The sequence below is a fragment of the Haemorhous mexicanus genome, chromosome 4 (assembly GCF_027477595.1).
Source record: "Haemorhous mexicanus isolate bHaeMex1 chromosome 4, bHaeMex1.pri, whole genome shotgun sequence".
NCBI lineage: Eukaryota > Metazoa > Chordata > Aves > Passeriformes > Fringillidae > Haemorhous > Haemorhous mexicanus.
The window spans coordinates 72,222,049-72,242,354 of record NC_082344.1 but is presented as its reverse complement, the minus strand read 5'-3'; the positions used below and the strand labels follow the sequence as shown (position 1 = coordinate 72,242,354).

The window sequence follows — 20,306 nt, the reverse complement described above, 5'->3', positions numbered from 1 at the left end:
AGTTGCTAAAATCTGGGTTTTCAAAAGTGCATTTCTAGTGAAATGATTGGAATCTACTACAATTTCTCTAGTACTGATCTCTCAACTTTGTCTTTCAGCACTGATTGGCCACTCAGTTCTCCCAGCCCAATGGATGTCCCATCATTTAAGATCACAACAGAGCCATTTTCAGCAGAGGAACACATTGAAGTTACTGCAGATTCATCAGAGAGGGTGAGGTCTGTGGGGATACCCTGTGGTCAGTCAGATTCATCTGGAAGCCAGTTTTCCCCTCTGGAATTTTCTGACACAGACAACAGGGACTCGCAGCACTCAGAAGATCCACTATTAAACCTTCAGGATAGTGTCCTTACAGGCTGTGATGTAGAAGACAGTACCATCAACAGTAATGAGCTGGGACACTCCTTGGAAATTTGTTCTTCAGTTGTTCCTGTTGTACATCTGAAGGAAGGGACTTCCTCCTCTATTGTGTTTGAGGATTCTGGCTGTGGAAATGCCTCCAGTAAGGAAGATAAAGTTGATGTTTCACATAATGAGAGTCCTTTTGAGGATAAAGGGAAAAGTACAAAGGAATCTGATAACAAGAAATCTGCTTCAGGAAGTCCCCTCTCTGTTTCTCCTCCAAGGCCAACGAGTTTAAGCCTGGACCTTTCTAAAAACACTGCAGAGAAAGTGAAGCCCACCTCTCCAAAGGTGTATCTGTACATCCAGATGCAGCTCTGCCGGAAAGAGAACCTCAAAGACTGGATGAGCAGAAGATGCACCATAGAGGAGAGGGAAAGGACAGAGTGTCTGCAGATCTTTCTGCAGATTGCTGAAGCTGTTGACTTTCTGCACAGCAAAGGATTAATGCACAGGGATCTCAAGGTTTGTATCCATAGGTTGCTGTATGTGGGAGGAATGTGGCACTGCAGACAAAGCCTGCCAAAGTATCTGACTCCTCAGTGACCTCAGCATGGGTGTTAAAAAAGCTGAATTAATGTCTGTACAATAATCTGGAGGTGCAGTGGTCCAGGAAATAAATATTCATCACTTGTTACTGCAATTAAAGTCTTTCTTACAGCAAGACTTCTTGTACCTGGCACAGATCAGTGGCATTTGTCCTATGGTATTTTTAATTCATGTTCTTTGTACAGGGTTGTTCAGTGCTGAGCTGTATGACAAAGCTATTTTGGATCCTGTTCTACTATTTCAAGTGAAGCAGATAATTGGCAGTGTGGAGCTTGCAGTTGGACTTGATCTTAAAAGTCTTTTCCAACCTAAATAATTCTGTGATTCTAATTCTGGTATTTTCCTTCTTTCTATAGCAATATAGCCTAAAAGGAGCAGTGTTACTCTTGGTTAGAGAAAGTAAAAATTAAGCAGTACTTCTCTGGAATTGAAATGTAAGGTGTCCTGGAGCAGAATTGTGAGCCAGTGCCAGCTATCACAGTGAAGCTTTCTGAAGGATTCACAGTATTTTTCATGTCTCATAGCATCCAGACAGGGAGGACTGGGAAGGGTGGTTTGCACCTCTGTGTTTAGTGTAACTGAAGTCAGGAGTAACTTGTACCTTTTCTTCCATTTTGTTCATGATCCTTCTATGCTAGTGCCTGATTTTGCTCTAACTTAAAGCACTGGAAGTGTCAGTATGTGTTACCAAATAAATAAATTTAGTTGAAGAGCCCAACCAGAGTTGGTTTTATTAGGCCTAGCTCTGAGAAATTGATCCCTTTTGCCAAATGTGGACAGTTCTGTTTCTCTCTGCTTGTTTGAGGAGGCATTAGTAGCCTACCTCAGTGGAGTAATTACTGAAGTGATTGTGGCTTCTCAGATGGTAATTTGGCATCAGCAGAAGCAAAAGCTAAAAAATACCATGTCAGATGTGCCAGTAAAAGGAGGTTCAAATTAAATAATCCTCAAAGGATTTGTCAGAGTTAGAAAAACTCTAACAGCCTTTCCAAGTATTTTCTTTTCCCATCAGCATTAGGCAATTACCTTGAACCAGTTATCTGACAAATCTTTAGTGCTTGAGAAACTGACCATAAAAGTAATTAAATCCCTGTACTAATTCATTGCTAGACATGTTAATTAATAACCTTTCTTAACAGTACTGTCAGGTGTAGCCCTCTGCAGTCTTCACTGAGCTCACTGTTCAGTAAACCTTATTTAGATCTTCTCTTAAAACTGTATTTGTCTTAATCAGTGTGGAGCGTTTTGTTGGAACATCTTAAAAGTTCAGTGCTGGCAGCAGTTTGAATAAGAGATTTAATTTTGTTTACTTGGTATAACCAACTTGGAAACAATCTCTCTGGATGAACACCTTCCTCCGATGCATGTATAGATGTTATTCTTGGATCCCAAAGTTTGTCTGTTATGTGTTAATTTGGTCAAAATAACAGCCAGTTTATTTAATTGTTTTCTATACTTTTCAGAAGCTCCTAGGAAGAGATCTCATCTAATTTTGTAACTTGTCCAAGAGGTTGGTCATGCAGCCCTGAGTTGGTGCCAGGACCAACAACTGAATAACCTGCAAAGTTGCTTTGGCTTGGCTGCAGGCAGAGCTCAGTGATAGCAGAGGCCAATTCTTGCTCCCATTAGCACCAACAACAGCTGGTAGAGCTGTGTGAAAATAAATTTCTATAAGGGCATATTAAAAGATCCAAGAAGTAATCTAAATATTTAAATTACAGTGCACATTAAAATGCATTAATTAGGCTCCTGCTAATCAGGGATACTGCAATAACAAGATGGCAGGAATTTATGTGGGCAAGTGAAGAGGTCAGAGTTCAGATTCTTTTGAAGAAAATCAAGTGCAGAAACAAAAGTCTGCCTGTCAAGTGAATTTACTGTTATTCCTAGGATAAGCTGTCGGTCATGCTTGGCAGCTCAAAAGAAATTATCAGTTTCACAGAACTGCAAGAACAGTCTTGGATGCATTTTGCAGCATTAATTGAATTAAACAGAGTATTCCAGATGTATGAGAAGCTTATTCATGTGAAAAAATGAGAATTCTTATTCTGACTGAAGAATATGGAGAGAAATTTCTTTGTGCAGGTGGCAAGGTAACTAAACTAGAGGGTGGTTATATTTGATTGTACTCTGCTGAGTATTTAAATAAAGGTGCTTCTGCCTTAGGCTTTTTTATTCTCCTAAATGTGATCTTGATGGTTTCTTTTTGCTGGTCTTTTGCAATAGCAGAGAGTCCATTCCCCTTATTTGTAGAAACTATGTGGCAGCCTGTTGAAAGACAGTCAGTGTGCAGCCAGAGAAGTATTAAAATAAAGTTTCTGTTAGGAGGAGTTTTTCTCCAGGAAGAAGACAACTCTTGCCTTGTATGTTTGTAGGAGGAGAATGGACATCAAGGCAATAGGATACAAACTCCTAATGAGGATTTAATTCCTTGAGCATTAAAATTCTGATATCAAAACGTCTAACCACCCTGTGGGTGTGCACTGAGGGTGGGTGTTCTGTAGATGCTTCAGCCAGAGCCTGGAGACACTGTGGGTTTACTGGGCAGTGGCTTTTGTGCCCTGAATGCACTGTGACTCCAGAGGGCTGGACATTCATTACAGGGAAATACAGTGGGGGTTAAAAGCTGGCTCAGAAGGCAGAGGCAGGATGTGGGCACTGTGGAACTGTTTCTCTAGTGCTTCCCTGAGAGCTTTCCTCAGAAAAGAGTCCTTTTCTCTGTCTTGTTTCTTGTGCACACAAGGGTTTGTCTTTAACTGAGGAAGTCAGGTGGACTTTGTAATAAGGTCCTTTATCTTCTGGAAAACTATTGCCTTCTGTCTGTCTGCCTGCTCCTGCTGCAGGGCTGATGTCAGCAAAGCATAGCCCATGTTCTCCCAGCCTTGAGGGCCCAGGAGCTCTGAGAGGACCCTGCCCAGCCCCACCTGCCTCTTCACAGCTTGGCCCTGTGCAGCATCCTGCTGCTTCCTTCCCCTTGCAGGATCCATCTGTTCTTCTTCCCCTCTGTGTCTGTGTTTGTAACCCAGCTGGAGTGGTTATATTTCAAGGGAATAATCATTCTTTTGGTGGGTGCTGTTCTATCAGCCAGGAAGCAAATTTCTTGAAAAACTGTCTTGGATGTGCACCATTGGCCAAGGGAGAATTCTGTTCCAGTCTCTTTTATCATTAGGCTAAGCCAAGGATGGAGGTGTATGGCAAACAAGCTAAAGGAGGGTTAAGCCAGATCATCACTGTTGCTGCCTCTATGAATTGCAAAGTTCTTAAGCTTCTATCAAAAATAAACTTTTAATTCTGTTATGCAAACAGCTGTTCCCATGCTAAACTGCTCAGTTACACTGAAAAGCAGACCTTGTTCCCATTGTATCTATAATTTAACACTGAGATGATGTGCTGTGGGCTGGTTAGTAATACAGCAAACTACTTTAGCACTTAAGAAAGGCCAGGAGATAGAACTGCAGCATGTGGTGTGAAAGTGTCATGTGGGCTGGATCACTCACCTGTGCTGTTCCCAGCAGTGTTGACTCTCTGTTCCTCAGCAGAGCTGTGTGCTGCTGGTAAACCTCTGGTGAATGACAAGAAATGAGCAATCTGAGCTTCAGGAAGAGACAATGGTTAATGCAGGAGAAATTCCTTTTTCATGAATAGTTAGAATTCTTAACTGCTATTCTTCAGCACTTTAATGAGTGTTTTTAACCTTGACAGCTTTGAGTTAGAACCAAGTGTTACAACCACTGAAACACAGACACTTGTTTGTTAATTACTTTTTCCTTTTTACCTCTCTGTTTTCTCAGCCTTCCAATATATTTTTCACAATGGATGACATAGTAAAGGTTGGGGATTTTGGACTGGTGACTGCTATGGACCAAGATGAGGAGGAGGAATCAGTTCTGACCCCAATGCCAGCTTATGCCAGGCACACAGGACAAGTAGGGACCAAACTCTACATGAGCCCGGAACAGGTTTGTGCTCTCTTCTCTCAAGCTGTGCTTGGCAGTGCCCAGAAGAGCCCTGAATTTTTGGGAGCTCGAAGATCAGGCATTCCTAGTAAACCATTGCAATCAAGTCACTTAAATTCTCTCTCATCAAAATAAGAGTTTTGAGCTAAATTGAATTCCAAAATGAATATTTAAATGTATATATTTGTTATAGCAAAAACAGTGGCTGATTATTCAGACTGAATGCATTCATTTTTCTTGCTTTTAATGCAGTATAGGAAGGCAACTGTAAAAGATTCCACTTAATTGAGGAAGGACACACTCTTGTGCATGAGGTTAAGCAAGGTGAAATATTTTGCTTTGCAGCACAGAGGAGCTGAGGATCAGAACCTTGCTCCCTGGTGCTCATTGCTGAAGTTCACCAACGTTCCTGTGCTGCAGCCTCCAGCTCTGCACAGAGCTGGTGACTTGCACGGGTGAACTTGCAGGGGTGATGTTTACTTTGTAGATGATTGCATGCAGTACCTTGATTGCCCTGACCCTGACTTTGCCTTCTCAGATCTGTGGCAACACCTATTCACACAAGGTGGATATCTTCTCTCTGGGACTGATTCTCTTCGAGCTGCTCTACCCCTTCAGCACACAGATGGAGAGGGTCAAGGTATGTGTGGTGTTGGGTTATCTTCAGTTTGAGCATTTGTGTAAAACAGCTATTTGCTTGGTGAAATGCTGGCAAAGAGGTTCCTGTCCTGTTTTCTTTGGAGAAGAGCCTTGCAGCTAGGAGCACAGCTTCTTTATCAGCCTTGTACAGACCCCCTGAATCACTGAAAATAAAGTGCAGTCTTCCTAATGTCTGTGGTTGAATTGAGGCTTTAATTTCTTTACAAAGCTCCTCTGTTGTGAAGCCAAGTAAGAGAAACTATTGAACTACAATATCCAAGAACTCAAGCAATAAATATAGCTTGTGACTTTAAGCCTACCAGCTTGGTTTACATTCAAGAATTGGAGCCATGCTGTGCATTTTGATTATTTCTTCCTTCATTTGCATCTGCAGTGCTTTTTCACCCAGAGCACTTGGTGAAAAATGCCTGTTCCTTTTCCTGTAGTGCATCTGAGCTGTGAGTGTTGCTCAGCTTCAAGCAGAGTCTTCCCATAACTGCTGCCTTTCATTGCAGCAGATGTGAATTTGGGATGTTTGATGGTGCATTACAGCTCCTGCTTGTTGTTAAAATGTGAGATCCATCTTGCTCAGGAGCAAGTTCATGGAGAACAGGGGCTACAGCCAGAAAGGTCTCTCCTCTGTGACAACCAGTGACCTGTTTAGGAAAGAAAGGGTCATTAAAACTTGTATGTATCATTTGAATGTGCTTGGGGGCATTACATTCTCGGGTGAAGATGAAGTAAAAAACAACTTGAACAGCAGCCTGACCAAGTGCTTCATCTGTTGCATTCTCTTGATTAAGATGCTCTGGCTTTTAATGGCACAAAGAGTACAGTCTAGAGGAGGAATTGGTGTTTAATTTGAACCTCTGGCACTGAAATCAGTTTCAGTTTCTCTAAATCAGTTTTACTGAAAAAAAATACCTGCAAAAGAGCCATCCTGGATTCTCAGATCTCTTGCAGCAGTGATTACAGGCTTTGCCTTTCCAGTTTCTCTCCTAAAATTGGAAGCAAAGCAAGTGATCAGAATGAAACCTAAATTCCATCTAATTTGAATTTTTTACTTGAAGAGAGTGTTAAAAGAGTGCCCTGACTTTCCAGGATTTTCACTGTAATTTCACTCTTTTTGCTAAAAAGAAACCCCTGCCCTTTCATTGCTGGGTTCTGGAGTTTGGCTGCTTCAGTAGCTGTTTCTGAGTTGTTACACTGAGGTTTTCACTGGCATCAGCCATGCATTATTAGCACTGCTTGCTGAAGCAAAACATGCTCTGCCTGACCAAGTAACCCAGCAAATTCTAGGAATTTGTGACAACTGGCTGGAAAAATCCCCAGAGGTGGAGCGTGAGAGCTGCCTCTGTCTCAAGCTGTGAGCAGTTAGTCAGTAGCAGTGCAATTTATTTCCAACTGACATGCTGCAGATCACTAAATGCAGACTGAACTGACAGAAAGGAGAAAAGTTTTCTGAAGCATTTTAATGTCATCAAACTCAGTTCTCTTGAACAGGAGTTTGGCTGTTGCCCATCACTATTAACTGGTCACTTTATATTTCCAGTGGAATAATAGTGAAATTAATTTTGATTTAACTTTAGAACTTTTGTATTTTGTGCTTAAACTTTTGTAAAAGGAGATCCGTCAAAAAAAATTGAAGTGCTAAATATTGTACTTCTGGCTGAGTGTGAGAAAATTACTGTCAGTAGATGGAGCCAGTGGCCTTTGTATGAAAGGAGCACAGAAATACCCAACACAACTGCTCTCCAAACTGCTGATAAATCTTCTCATTCCTCCTTAAATGTTAAACAAAGACAGGTGCTTACACTGGTAATGCAGAGACAATCATTTCATGTGTGTTAATACAGGTGTAGGCCATCCTGGAGTTATGGGTGGTGCACAATTTGTTGATTTTGTTCAGCTAAAGTGAGAAAGTTCAAGTTCATGTATCTAACTGATTTAAAACTGCAGAGATGACAATTCTTGTAGCACAACTCCTCCTGTTGCACTCTCAATACCTAGGGAAGCAGCAACTCACCTGTTCAACTAGGTTGTGATTTTTAACCACTAAAGCAACACTTTAAAACAAAGGATTTTCTTTCAAGCAGGCTGATTTCTTTGCATAATTTGCATATTTTTTGAAGGGTAGGGTAACATTATTAAGGTATGATATTTTGGAAAAGTTACATGTCATTCTTCATATTTTTGCAGACCTTAAGTGATGTTCGAAATTTGAATTTTCCACCATTGTTCACTCAGAAATATGCACAAGAGGTAGGTACAGCTGATGCTATTAATTATAGCCTTTTCATTAGTAATTGTAGCTTTTTTCCTTTGCTTTCCAGTTGCTTTGTAGGTGAAAATGGAGAAAGCAGGTAGCTTTCATGTTATTAAGATGCATTTCCCTATCCCAGTACTTCTCTACATTTCAAAGCTATAATGTTGCAATAGTGGGCACAGTGACACTTCTGTCACAGTGTTCCTCCAGGAATACATTTTTACCTGGCTTCCCTTTGTCACTTACAGTCATTGATTTCACATAACATCCTGTCATGATTTCCTGCAACAAATCCATATTCCCAAAGAGAAAGTGCAAAGCTTCAGGCAGGTAAAGGGGAGGCTCGTGGTAGCACCATGGCTGTATGGGATCCCCTCCAAAACTGGACCTCCCAAGAGGGAAATCACATGAGCAAATTGTGCTGTGTTCTCATTAGTCAGCTCTGTAAAGTGATGTGGTGGCAGGGAAAGAGAAGGTGATGTCCAAAACCTCCCCAGTAAAAAGCTGAGGTGCTTTCAGGTGTTCAGGGTAGCTTCAGACCAGTGGCCAAATGAGACCAGCCTTTCCTGCTCTACAGCTGAAGGCTGCCTGGGAGAAGGGGCTGTGCTCAGCTGGAGCAGGACACTAATTCTGATTAAATTTGAAACAAATATTCAGACTACTTGTATATTTAAAGGAAAATTTCTAATTTGCCATGAGAGAAATTCATGGCTAAATATGTGATGGCTATACATGAATCTAAAAATTACATATAAATTTTGTATCATATATTTAGTTTTGATTGCAAATAATGTGAAGTTTTTTATAACTCTATTAAACCTTGAGTCCAGTGACAGCAAAGACACTTTAAGAGATGCACAGTGATACATTTTAAAATATTTAGTGCATGTCTAACTCCTGAGCCAAATAACACCCAAATAACTCAGCAAGGAGCTGGGGGTATTTTCCACTAGTTCACACAGCCACAGCTGACACCAGGACATGAAGTGTGGAAGAGTTCATGGATTGGTTCATGTAATATGTGTCATGTTTTCTTTCAGTACACCATGGTGAAGGACATGCTGTCTCCAAGTCCCACTGAACGACCAGAGGCTGCAGCAATCATAGAAAATCCTGTCTTTGAAGACTTGGAGCTCCCCCCCAAGCCCGTGCTCAGGCAGAGGTCACGGACAATGAGCCTATCAGGAAATAAACATTCCAGACAACCAAGCAAATAACTATCCTCAGGATCACTTCTTCCACTCGGCAGGTTTCACAGGGATTGTTCAGCAGAAGGATCCTATGATGCAGAATGTTTATCTTGGGAATAGTTTACTTCAGCTTTTTTTGCCATGTTTAATGTCTAAGACGTGTTGGACAGAATTTTTTTTACTTTGACAGCCAAGGAAGCCCAGTAACCAAACTTTACACATTCCATTCTCCTTACCTTTGCTCTCCTAAGCGGACGGGTCCAGCTGCTGTGCTTGCCAATATTGTGCTCCATTATCCTTTTTTTGGGGGGGTTTCTTGGGTTTTTTTGAAGCTTGTAAATGTCAGCTTGCTGGGTGAGTGAGAGATCTGTAACATGTAAATAGAATTAAAATACTGTATTTTTATAGAGCAAATTACAGTCTCTAAGCCTAGTGAGTGTCTATCCGGGTCACTTGCTCTTTGGTGAAATGAAGATGATTTTGAAATTAACTTTGACTCCATTTTTGTCCCTGGTGGGTAAACTGGGAATCTGCACTATTTTTAAAGCAAAAAAGTACCACAGTTGTACATATTGTCACTGTCCATAGCCTGTCATTAGAGGAAATAATTTCATACTTCTGCACTACAGTAGATCTTAGGAAATGTATCTTACACGGATGAAGCTGTAGAGAAGGAAAAGGAGCTTTTGCCATTAAATGGGGGGTTTTATAGGCAGTGGTTGGAAGAGCCATAGTCAAAATTATGTACAAAAATGTTGTGATTCTGAAAATTTAAACCTAATGAAGTCATACATGTCGTATGTAATCTTGTAGATTTGTACTTTTTAAAAAAAAATCAACTGGTAGGCATTTGTGTAATCTGCTAATTTAATTGCCTAATGCCATGCTTTTATTTCTCACTGTAAATATGTTAATTTTTATTTATAAAATACAGAATCAATCCATTTGGGTTGGTGGTGTACAGGATGCACTTGCTGTAATTGTTGAGTGCATTGATTATTGTGACTTCTTTCAAGTCTAAATGATTTAATAAACTTTTTTTATTTATAAGACAAAATAGTAGTTGCTTCTGTTGGAAGCCTGCATCCATGTGTGCTGCAGATGGCAGCCCTGTGCAGTGGGAGCAGGATGGGCTCTGGATTCCTGAAACTTCCTTTGCTTCCCTGTCTCACACTGGCCACAGCGTGAGTGATGACGCAAAACCCCATGTGCTGCTTGGAAGGGAAACAGGATCTGGAGAAAGGAGGGAATTGAGCTCTAAACTGGGTGGATTATAGATGCAATTGCTCACCAGAGGGGGGAGAAGGGATAATTCTTATGCTGTTAGAGCTGTTCTTGTACAGTTTTATTTTTCTCTTTTACAGACTTAAATTTGTTAAAGTGTCTGAGATCAGTTTCCTAAAAAGATACTGGACTCAAATCCTTCTGGGGATTACTCTGCTGTGGTGTGACACTGTGACAGCAATCCAAACAGCTGACACCCTGCAGCTTTGTGATAAGGCAGAAGTAGATTACAGTGATTGTCTTCCATGTCCTCTTGGATAACTCTCCTTGGCTCATCCAGGTGAAACCAGAATGCTGCAGTGAGTGTCTGATCAGGAACAGCATTTGTGTTTAGCTGGGTTAAAGCAGGAGAGTTGTGTCCCCTTCCCCTGGATGCCCCTGTTTGCATCAGCTGCACAGTGAAATGGCCACATGTGGAGTCTCTTTGCCTTCCCTGCCAGCTCAGTGATTACAGGTGGAGCACAGGAAATGAGGATTAAGGTATTTTTCACTTGCTGTGTATCTGGATGTTGGTAACTGCCTATTCCAAGGGCCCTGCAGCATTTCAGTACCAGAACTGGCATGTGTGTTCACGCTAGGTGTGTCTGCATATTCTGGGATGTTACATTTGCCCTCAAAGGGGTGGATGAGTCCTCCCCTGTGGGGTCCCTGCCCAGCCACAAAAGCAACTGGCCATGCTCAGCTCTGAACTGCCTGGTCAGTCTTTGCTTCTCTCAGCACTGGAGTGTGTGGTCCCTGTCTTTGTCCCTTATTGCTGCAGGGTTTGACAGAGAAAGGCTCTCCTCTAATCTGGGAGGTTTTCCTCTGAATGATGTGTACTTCCCTGCCAGCTGTTTTGTGGAAGAACACCCCAGCTGGGATAGCTCTGAGCTCACAGCCCTGCAAAAGGGGCTTTGGCCTGAGGTTCTGCTGTGCTGTCCCATTCTTTCACAGGATATTGCCATCCCTCAGCTCCTTTCCTCCCCCATAGCTCTTGGGAATGAAACCCCATTCCTTGTCCTGTTGTAATAAAATGACCTGGGTGGCAGCAGCAAGATTTCTGCCCTGTCCACCTTTGTGCCCACGGGATGCTTCCCCCAGAAGAAGGTGTTGGTATTTACCACTTCCATGTTGTTTCTGGAGTTGCAGGGTCTGGAGCACCTCATCCTCTCCATGGAGAGTCATTTCACAGGAGAACCACTGTTGAACCCCAGGTCAGGGCTGTTTTTTCTACCAGGCTCTTGAGACAGAACTCCTGACCCTTGTGCTGGTATCTCCAGTAGCTCAGCTGCTCCAGGCAGCTCCTACTGCGTTTTGCTACCTCTGAGGGCAGTCCTCTGCTAGCTTTTCAGAGTAACCCTTCAGTGAGGCACTTGTGCCTTTCCTGCAGGAGACAGTGCAGTTGGAAGTCCAGACGAGCACTTGAGAGTAGTAAAAATATTATTTCCATTTATCATGATTTTTTAATGTCTCTGTGGTAGATACCACAGTGTACACACACGTAATAATTCCTGTTCACATCCCATCTTCAGCCACCTGTAGCTTTGAAACTGCAGTGCTCCTGCTGTTACAGCAAGTCTTTGTCATCTCCTGGGTCTGCCACAGGGAATGTCCCCTTCCAGAATTAACAAGGAAACCCACAGATAATTCACAGAAGGCCATGGAAAGTTCTGAATATCCAGGTGTTGCAGAAGCCAATGAGCTGAACCCTAAGCAACAGCCCAGGCAGCGGAGTGGTACCTCTTTGGGAAGTGAGCACATCCCTCCTCTAATTCCCATACACAGACTGGCACATGTGGAGTTACTAAAACTGGTCAAATCTGTGATGAAGAGCTACAGTGGCTTGATAAGAAACACTGTCCCACCTGGCATAAATCACCAGATGTGCACAAATGTAAGGTCACATTGTACCATACTGGCTTTTTTACCAGACTTGAAGGTTGAATTTGTCTTAGAAAATGCTCATTAGAAAAATAATTATCCAGGAATGAATTAGTTCCATTAATACATAACAAATTGCCCCTCAAATATCCGAGTTCCTCATTGTTGAAACTGTGGAAAGTGAAGAAATGCATCTTTGTTGTGTTGTCCCCAGCTGTAATATTCCAGCCCCTCCTTCCCCTATTTTCCTACCCTTTGTTTTTCCACTGGGACGTGCTCCAGCACTTTCTGTATCACCACCTCCAGCGGCTGCTCCTGCACCCCTATGACTTGGGTTTGCCCTTCGGGGCGCCGTTGGGCACCGCCGCGCTGTATTCCAGCTCTGGAGCGGTCTTGGAAAACGTGGCTATGGAAACCATGTCTTCCCCAACATCCACCTGAGACCTGCGCCTGCACAGGAGCAGCTTCTTGAGGGCGTGCTGGAAGTCCCTGTTGAGGAAGGCGTAGAGCAGGGGGTTGATGGTGGAGTTGCAGTAGCCCAGCCAGGTGATGATCTTGAAGGTGCCGAGCAGCACGGTGCTGGTGGAGTCGCTGCCTCTGGCCGCCAGCCAGACGTTCAGCACGAAGTAGGGCAGCCAGCACAGCACGAACACGGAGATGATGATGCTGATGGTCCTCGTGGCCTTGTTCTCCAGCTGCAGGTGGTTCTGCCTCTTGCTGTTGGGGTGGTAGTGGATCTCCAGCGTCTGGGACATGATGCGGGTGGCCTTGAGGCGGGAGGCTCGGTAGATGAAGAAGTACATGCTGCACATGACCATGAAGGGGAGGAAAAAGGCCAGGGCGGAAGCCACGATGGCAAAAACCCAGTTGGTGACAAAGATGCACTCCCTGCCCGCATCAAAGTCCACCCCGGGGATCTCATTCCAGCCTTGCATGACAGGAAGGAAGGAGATGAGGGAGGAATATACCCAGACCGTGCAGGTCATCACGATGCATCTGCAAAAGAGATGCAGAAGGGAGGGAGGGTCTGAGTAATTTTGGGCTGAGAACATCCAGTACATTTCAATCCCCATGGTAACCTGTGTGGGATATCGCTGCTGAGCAGTCCAGCAGGGCGTGGAGAAGGGAAAAAGCTGGACTATAACAAGTCCAGACTTGCATATCTCTAACAATTGGGTAATTGGTCTGTAGTCGACAGAATTGGGGTCAGCTCAAGGAGTGCTCAGAGCTGGCTGAGAAAAGATGAGGTAAGGTTTTACAGAAGATGTTAGTATTTGAAACAACAGCATGTAGATATTTTTGCTTTCAGCTTTAGTATCTGGTCATTATCTCACCCTCTGGGGCCTGATGAGGATGGAGCTGATGGACACCAGATGGCAAAATCTGCAAGGGGGGGGCCACAGAGCCCCCTCCTCTCTTTGCCTGTGATCCACAAATCACACACAGCAAGAGTGACAGTGGGGAAAACATGCCTGAACCCACCCTGTAAAGCACTGCTGCAATGTCCTCTCTGCCCACCCTCAGATGATTTTCCCCACCCTGCAGTGCTTATTTCAGCCTTTCACATGAATTCCTCATGGGAGCTCAGGAACTCTCCTTGTTTTCCCTGAATATCACTTCAGAAAAGATGGTGAGCTTAAGAGAGGGAGGGCTACTGCTACATGCATCCTCCTGGGTCTCCTTTCACCTAGTCCTTAGAAGTTCTTCAAAGTCCTTCCCCATCTCTGCAAATGTTTAAGGCCAAGGCTCGAGCAACCTGGTCTAGTGGAAGGTGTCCCTGCTCACAGCAGGGGGATGGAACAAGGTCATCTTTAAGGTCCCTTCCAACCCAAGCCATTCTGTGATCCTATGAAATTCCTGTGAAATGACTGCACAGGGAAAAACCTGTTGGCCCATCTCAGCCCGTATCACTGGTTTCTACCCCACTTTGCAACCCTTCCTTAGCTCAAAAAATATTCTCCCAGGAGCACCATTCACCCCTCAGCTGCATCCTCCTTGTCTTCTCCTGCACCACATTAAGCATTTTCTGCAGTTTTAAATGGTGAAAATTCCTTTCCCCACATCACTCTGCCTCTGGGCAGCACCTGAATGATCTCAGCTCATCCAGCCTCAGATCAAGGCAGGCCATTGTGGTATTTTTCGGGTCTCATGGACGGAGGAGGAATTGGGAATCTGACTCCATGTTCTTAGAAGGTTAATATGACATGACATGACATGACATTGACATTGACATGACATGACATGACATGACATGACATTGACATGACATGATATTATATTATATTTATTATGGCATACTAAAACTATACTAAAGAGTAGAGAAAGGATACAGACAGAAGGTTAAAAAATAATAATGAGAAACTCATGACTCTCTCTAGAGTCCCGACACAGCCTGACCGTGATTGGTCATTAAGTCAAAACAATTCACATGAAACCAATAAAACAATTCACATGTTGGTAAACAATGTCCAAACCACATTCCAAAGCAGCAAAACACAGGAGAAGCAAATCAGATAATATTGTTTTCATTTTTCTCTGACACTTCTCAGCTTCCCAGGAGAGGAAATCCTGGTGAAGGGATTTTTCAGAAAATATGACGGTGACAGGCCATGGCCAAGTGACAGCCTGGAGGGAGCCAAAAGGAGGAGCAGCTGCACTCACCTGCCCCGGGACATCCTCCTGGAGTAGTGGTAGGGGGTGACCACGGAGCAGTACCTGTCCAGGCTGATGAAGCACAGCGTGACAATGGATGCGGTGCAGAACATGACATCGAAGGAGATCCAGACTTTGCAGAACAGCTTCCCAAAGAGCCACATCCCTGTCACCTCGTAAATGATGCTGGGAGAGAAAACAGGTGGAAATCAGAGCTGGAGGGGCTCTTTGTGCAGTCCCTGCAGGTGTATGAGGCCAGGCTGGGTGAGCAACCTGGTTTAGAGAGAGATGTTCCTACCTAGGGCTGGATCAAGATGATCTCTAAGGTTCCTTCCAAGCCAAACCATTCTGTTTCTATTTCTTTGTGACTGAGGAGATGCTGTATTTTATCACACAGGTACTAAAGGTGGGCAGCTCAGACAGCAGGGATTCATCCTCCAAGCACAACCCAAAAAAGGAGCACCTGTGGTATCTTCAGGGTCCCCAGGATGAAGGAGAGATTGAGAATCTGATTCTATGTTCTTAGAGGGCGAATTTATTATTATATTATATTACATACTATATTGCATTATATTATATTATATTATATTATATTATATTATATTATATTATATTATATTATATTATATTATATTATATTATATTATATTATATTATATTATATTATATTATATTATATTATATTATATTATATTATATTATATTATATTACATTATATTATAATTATATTACATTATATTATATTGTATTACGTTATTTTATATTATATTACATACTATATTACGTTATATTATATTACATTATATTATATTACATTACACTACATTATCCTATACTAAAACTATACTAAAGAATAAAGAAAGGATACAGACAGAAGGTTACAAAGAATGAAAATAAAAACTCGTGACTGCCTCTAGAGTCCGACACAGCCTGACTGTGACTGGTCATTAAGTCAAAACAATTCACATGGAACCAATCAAACATCCACCTGTTGGATAGACACTCTCCAAACCACATGCCAAAGCAGCAAAAGAGGGAGAAGCAATCAGATAATGTTGTTTTCCTTTTTCTCTGAGGTTTCTCAGCTTCCCAGGAGAAAAATCCTGGGCAAGGGGATTTTTCCAGAAAATATGACAGTGACAGCACCCCCACATCTAGGGCATGACTGAATGAGAGCAAACCTGTGCTTCTTGCAGCCTAAGTGCCTTGAGAGAGGTGCTTTGCCCCACAAAGCTCCCCAAATTTATCTGCACAGCTTTGTTTATCACAGCATTTTCCCAGTGCCTGGCACAGCACAGTCTTTTTATGATTTCTCCCCAATCCCTGGGGCATGGGACATCTCCAAGAAACTCCCAATCAAATGCTTCAAAACCAGGAAGGATTTCCACTCTTGGTTAAAAAAAATGCAAAACAACAACATCCTAGGAGGAAGCCCTGCAGCTTGTACCTTCTGTGGCTCATAAAAGCCTCAGCAAGGTAAACACACCAGCAAAAACAGACACAGTACCAAAAATATTTCTAACAAAGTCAAGAGGGGCCTGTGAGAAGTGAGCAGTGAAGGAAGGAACATATGGCAGCTGTAGGAAGGCTGATGCATGTTTCTGTAGCATTCTCTGAGATGCCATTTGCTTCTTTCTTTCTCCAGCTTTCTGCAGCTCCCGAGGTGCTGCTGAAATCCCCATTGTAAGTGAGTTTGATGAGTAACTCCCTAGTCTTGCAAAGCTTTAATTATCCTGTAACTTCCCAGCTTGCTGGTAAAATACAGCGAGCCCAGGGCTGCTGAGCTGCAGTGCTCAGGTGTCCAGCAAGGGGGAAAGATTCAACCTGATGGCAGAAAACAATGCCTGATCTACATCTCATCACACCAGTTCACTAAATCGACTTGTGAAGGCTGTTCCAGAGCACAGCAGCTGCTGTAGGTGAGGGCAGTGCTGCTGAAGGGTACCAGCCCTCAGCAGCTCTTTGTCATGTGGGATTCCATGCAGAAATCCAAGCAAGCTACAGCAGAGCTTGTGCCTACACCGTGGGCAGCATGGAGGATCCCACAGCACACTCATGGGAAGGTTTCATGGCTCTTTTACAAAGGGAAATGAGGCATTAGAATTGGAGCACGGGTTCAGCTCTGCACTTGGGGGCTGTTTTGCTATTCCTCAGAGCCCTCCTTACCCCCAGAGATGCTGCAGAGCCTGTGGTGTGCCCTGGCCTCCCAGAGGGAGATGTGCTGCTGTGGGGACAGCCTTGCACGCAGATCCCAGGTGAGCAGGTGCCCAGTTCCCACCTGCACACACCTGGCCTGCAGACATCCTCACAGCATGGGGTGATGGACACCTGACCCCTCTTCTCTGAGGTAAAAAGTCTCTGCAGTTTGGACATGTTGCTGGAGGAGTAGTAAAAGCCAAAAAACCCCACACAATGAAGTCACCCCTGCCTTGCCCTTCTGCTTGCAGAGGAAAAGAATAGCTGGAACTATTCAGCCTGGAAATGACAGACTGGCTGGAGTACTCAGACAACAAGCTAAGCTCACCCCTGCAAACCAGTCAAGGCAGGAACAAAAGAAAAATCTTACTCTTATGAAATTAAGACACCAAGGTCAAATTTGTTTTTCCCTTCTGCCACATTTTTCTGAGCCAAACTGCCTCCTAAGATCATTTCTTTTCCTTCCCTTTGGCACACAATAACCTGCCAACTGAGGAGCAAACTGGAATCCAGAAGAGCAGCACAGATGTGAAGCCAAAGCAGTGGGAAAGTGTGGAACAGCAGCCACGGTGCTGGCAGGGCTGGACAAGGCTGAGGGAGCCAGCAGGGCCCATTCCTCAGCCCACAGGGGCTGGCAGGGCTCCCCACCAGGCAGCACCAGGACGTGCAGGAGGGGCACAAAGCACCAGCCACGCTCTCATCTTTGCTCCCCTTTGTATTTCTGTTGTTTAAGTAAAACATCACTAAAAGTAGATGCAAAATAGATAGGAGGAGGAAACTTCTTACAGTGAGGATGCCCAGAGGAGCTGGGGCTGCCCCATCCCTGGAAGTGCTCAAAGCCAGGGTGGATGAAGCTCTGAACAACCTGGTCCAGTTGCCTCTGTCCCTGCTCAGTGCAGGCGTTGGGTGAGATGGCCCCTAAGGGTCCCTGCCAACCCAAACCACACTATGGTTCTATAATTCCAGAACCTGAACTTTAAATTCATCAAGCATAGAATTTAAGTGTGTTGTAAAATTCTTTCCAAAAGAACATCATTAACTGCTTTGTTTTTTTCACCTGATACTATGAACTTTTAACTCAGTTTATAATTGCTTGCTGGGACAATGTTTTTCAGTGCCAAATTCAAAGGAGTAAGCAGCCCCATGAGAGCTCAAGCATAGAAAATGGAAATAATTCAGCTTCCTCATGCTGCCCCAAGAACTCAAAACAGGGTGCAGCTCCCTGATTTTCACAAACCTCTGGCTGCTTTGCAGGACAAGACTGCCAGGACCACAAGCCAGCTGCTTTCTGCATTTGTTTCTCTGTTTTAGCCAGGTTAGGGAAGCTCCCATAAATATAAACCTCATGCAGGGACACCTGCCCTCTCCAGAGCCTCTTCCTCCATGAAATGTAGGGGAAGCCTAAATTACCCTGCTTGTACTGAATAAATTCCTTACATTCCATATGCAGGGCTGGTCCTGGAAGAGGGAGCAACGACTGGAGATCCTCATACAAAGCTGGAAATCAAGTTCAGATCAGCAGCCAGGGTCCAGCAGGAAAAAGACCCTTGGGAATTGTGTCTGCATGCACGATAAGGGATTATAGCACAGAGCAGAGACAGGGAAGCACCTACAGCCACCAGCCCACAGTTCAGCCCTTTGGAGAGCCCAGCCCTGAGCCCAGCAGGTGAAAACCAGCCCTGCTCTGTGGTGCTTGTGAGGGTCTCCAGGAAAAGGGAAGAGATGATTCTGACCCCATGTTCTCAGAAGGCTGATATGATATATTATATTATATTATATTATATTATATTATATTATATTATATTATATTATATTATATTATATTATATTATATTATATTATATTATATTATATTATATTATATTATATTATATTATATTATATTATATTATATTATATTATATTATATTATATTATATTATATTATATTATATTATATTATTGTTATGTATGTTATACTATATTATGTTATATTATATATTATATTATGTTATGTTATACTATACATATTATATTACATTACATTATATTACATTACATTATATTATATTACATTATATTACATTACATTACATTATATTATATTATAGTTATGTATGTTATACTATATTATGTTATATTATATATTATATTATGTTATACTATACATATTATATTACATTACATTACATTATATTACATTATATTATGCTATACTAAAACTATACTAAACTAAAGAGAAAGGATACATCAGAAGGCTTAACAAGAATGAATAATAAAAACCCGTGACTCCTTTCAGAGTCCAACACAGCTGGCTGTGATTGGTCATTAATTAAAAACAATTCACATGGAACTAATCAAACATTCACCTGTTGGTAAACAATGTCCAAGCCACATTCCAAAGCAGCAAACACAGGAGAAGCAATCAGATAATTATTGTTCTCATTTCTCTCTGAGGCTTCTCAGCTTCCCAGGAGAAAATCCTGGGCAAAGAGGGTTTTTCAGAAAACACCACGGTGACAATTGCTCCAAGAGCAGGGAGAAGGGACATTTGTCCTCCTCTGCTCCCAGCCCCTCCTCACCTGAAGGGCATCACCAGGCAGGCCACCAGGAAGTCAGCCGTGGCCAGGGACATGATGAACATGTAGGTGACAGTGCGCAGCCTCTTCTCCACCACGGGGCACAGGAACACCACGGTGTTTCCCAGCAGGGTCACCACGTCAATGAGGGTGAGGACAAGCCCCACCAGCACCTCCTGGAGCCCCACCCCTCCCCGTGCAAAGGAGGAGGCAGCAGAGGAGAAATTGGAGAGCCAGGATCCATTCCTGTCCGTCAGCATCTTCCCCCTAAAATCTGAATGAGACAAAAGGGGAGAAGCAGAATTACCTCAGTGATGATCTGTAGGTGTGGGAAAGGGAGGATGGAAATAATATTTATGCTTCATTTGCTCCAGGAAAAATCCACACCCCCTGCTATGCCTGTGTCCTGGCTTAGCAGCCCATTAGAAGTGTCTGAAATCCTGAGGGTGAGGATAAATGTGAAGCATTGACTGAAGTCCTTCACAGCAATTGAAAGCCCTCCTGTAAATGAAAATGCATCATCAGATGAAGCATGAGACCAGAAAAAAAAAATAGAAATGTACTGAGAGCAGAGAGAGGAAAAGAAAACAACTGAAATCAAAAATCAAAGCAGCTGGGCTAAATCCCACTGAACAGCATGCCAAGTCCACATACTGTGGGGGCTGGAACTAGATGATCTTTCAGGTCCTTTCCAACCTAAACCATTCTGTGGCTCTATATTACCATGTTTGCCACCCCCAGAGCAGCTGGGGC

The 20,306-nt window shown here is 43.1% G+C and overlaps 2 protein-coding genes across 2 annotated transcripts in view; one reads left to right on the top strand and one right to left on the bottom strand.

Moving 5' to 3' along the window:
- EIF2AK3 (eukaryotic translation initiation factor 2 alpha kinase 3) overlaps positions 1 to 10,059 on the top strand; it is a 43,073-nt gene extending 33,014 nt beyond the window's left edge. The window contains exons 13-17 of the mRNA XM_059845422.1: positions 99 to 867; positions 4,743 to 4,910; positions 5,446 to 5,547; positions 7,746 to 7,808; positions 8,853 to 10,059. Of these exons, the coding sequence (XP_059701405.1) occupies positions 99 to 867; positions 4,743 to 4,910; positions 5,446 to 5,547; positions 7,746 to 7,808; positions 8,853 to 9,029 (1,279 nt within the window). The 3' untranslated portion in view covers positions 9,030 to 10,059. The remainder of the gene's footprint in view (positions 1 to 98; positions 868 to 4,742; positions 4,911 to 5,445; positions 5,548 to 7,745; positions 7,809 to 8,852) is intronic.
- Positions 10,060 to 11,159: 1,100 nt separating this feature from the next.
- On the bottom strand, positions 11,160 to 19,813 carry LOC132326962 (probable G-protein coupled receptor No9). Its single transcript, XM_059845654.1, has 3 exons — positions 19,557 to 19,813; positions 14,808 to 14,984; positions 11,160 to 13,142 (listed from the first exon to the last, which is right to left on the bottom strand). Exons 1-3 carry the CDS (start codon positions 19,811 to 19,813, stop codon positions 12,470 to 12,472), a joined length of 1,107 nt encoding a protein of 368 aa, XP_059701637.1. The 3' UTR covers positions 11,160 to 12,469.
- Between the last annotated feature and the right edge of the window lie 493 nt (positions 19,814 to 20,306).

What these genes read in the sequence shown, in the direction of transcription:
- LOC132326962 (XM_059845654.1), bottom strand. Translation starts at nt 19,813, where the DNA reads ATGCTGACGGACAGGAATGGATCCTGGCTCTCCAATTTCTCCTCTGCT. An exon ending in TGCCTGGTGATGCCCTTCAG is followed by an intron (nt 14,985 to 19,556) that starts GTGAGGAGGGGC and finishes TTTCTCTCCCAG; the next exon opens with CATCATTTACGAGGTGACAG. An exon ending in AGGAGGATGTCCCGGGGCAG is followed by an intron (nt 13,143 to 14,807) that starts GTGAGTGCAGCT and finishes TCTCTTTTGCAG; the next exon opens with ATGCATCGTGATGACCTGCA.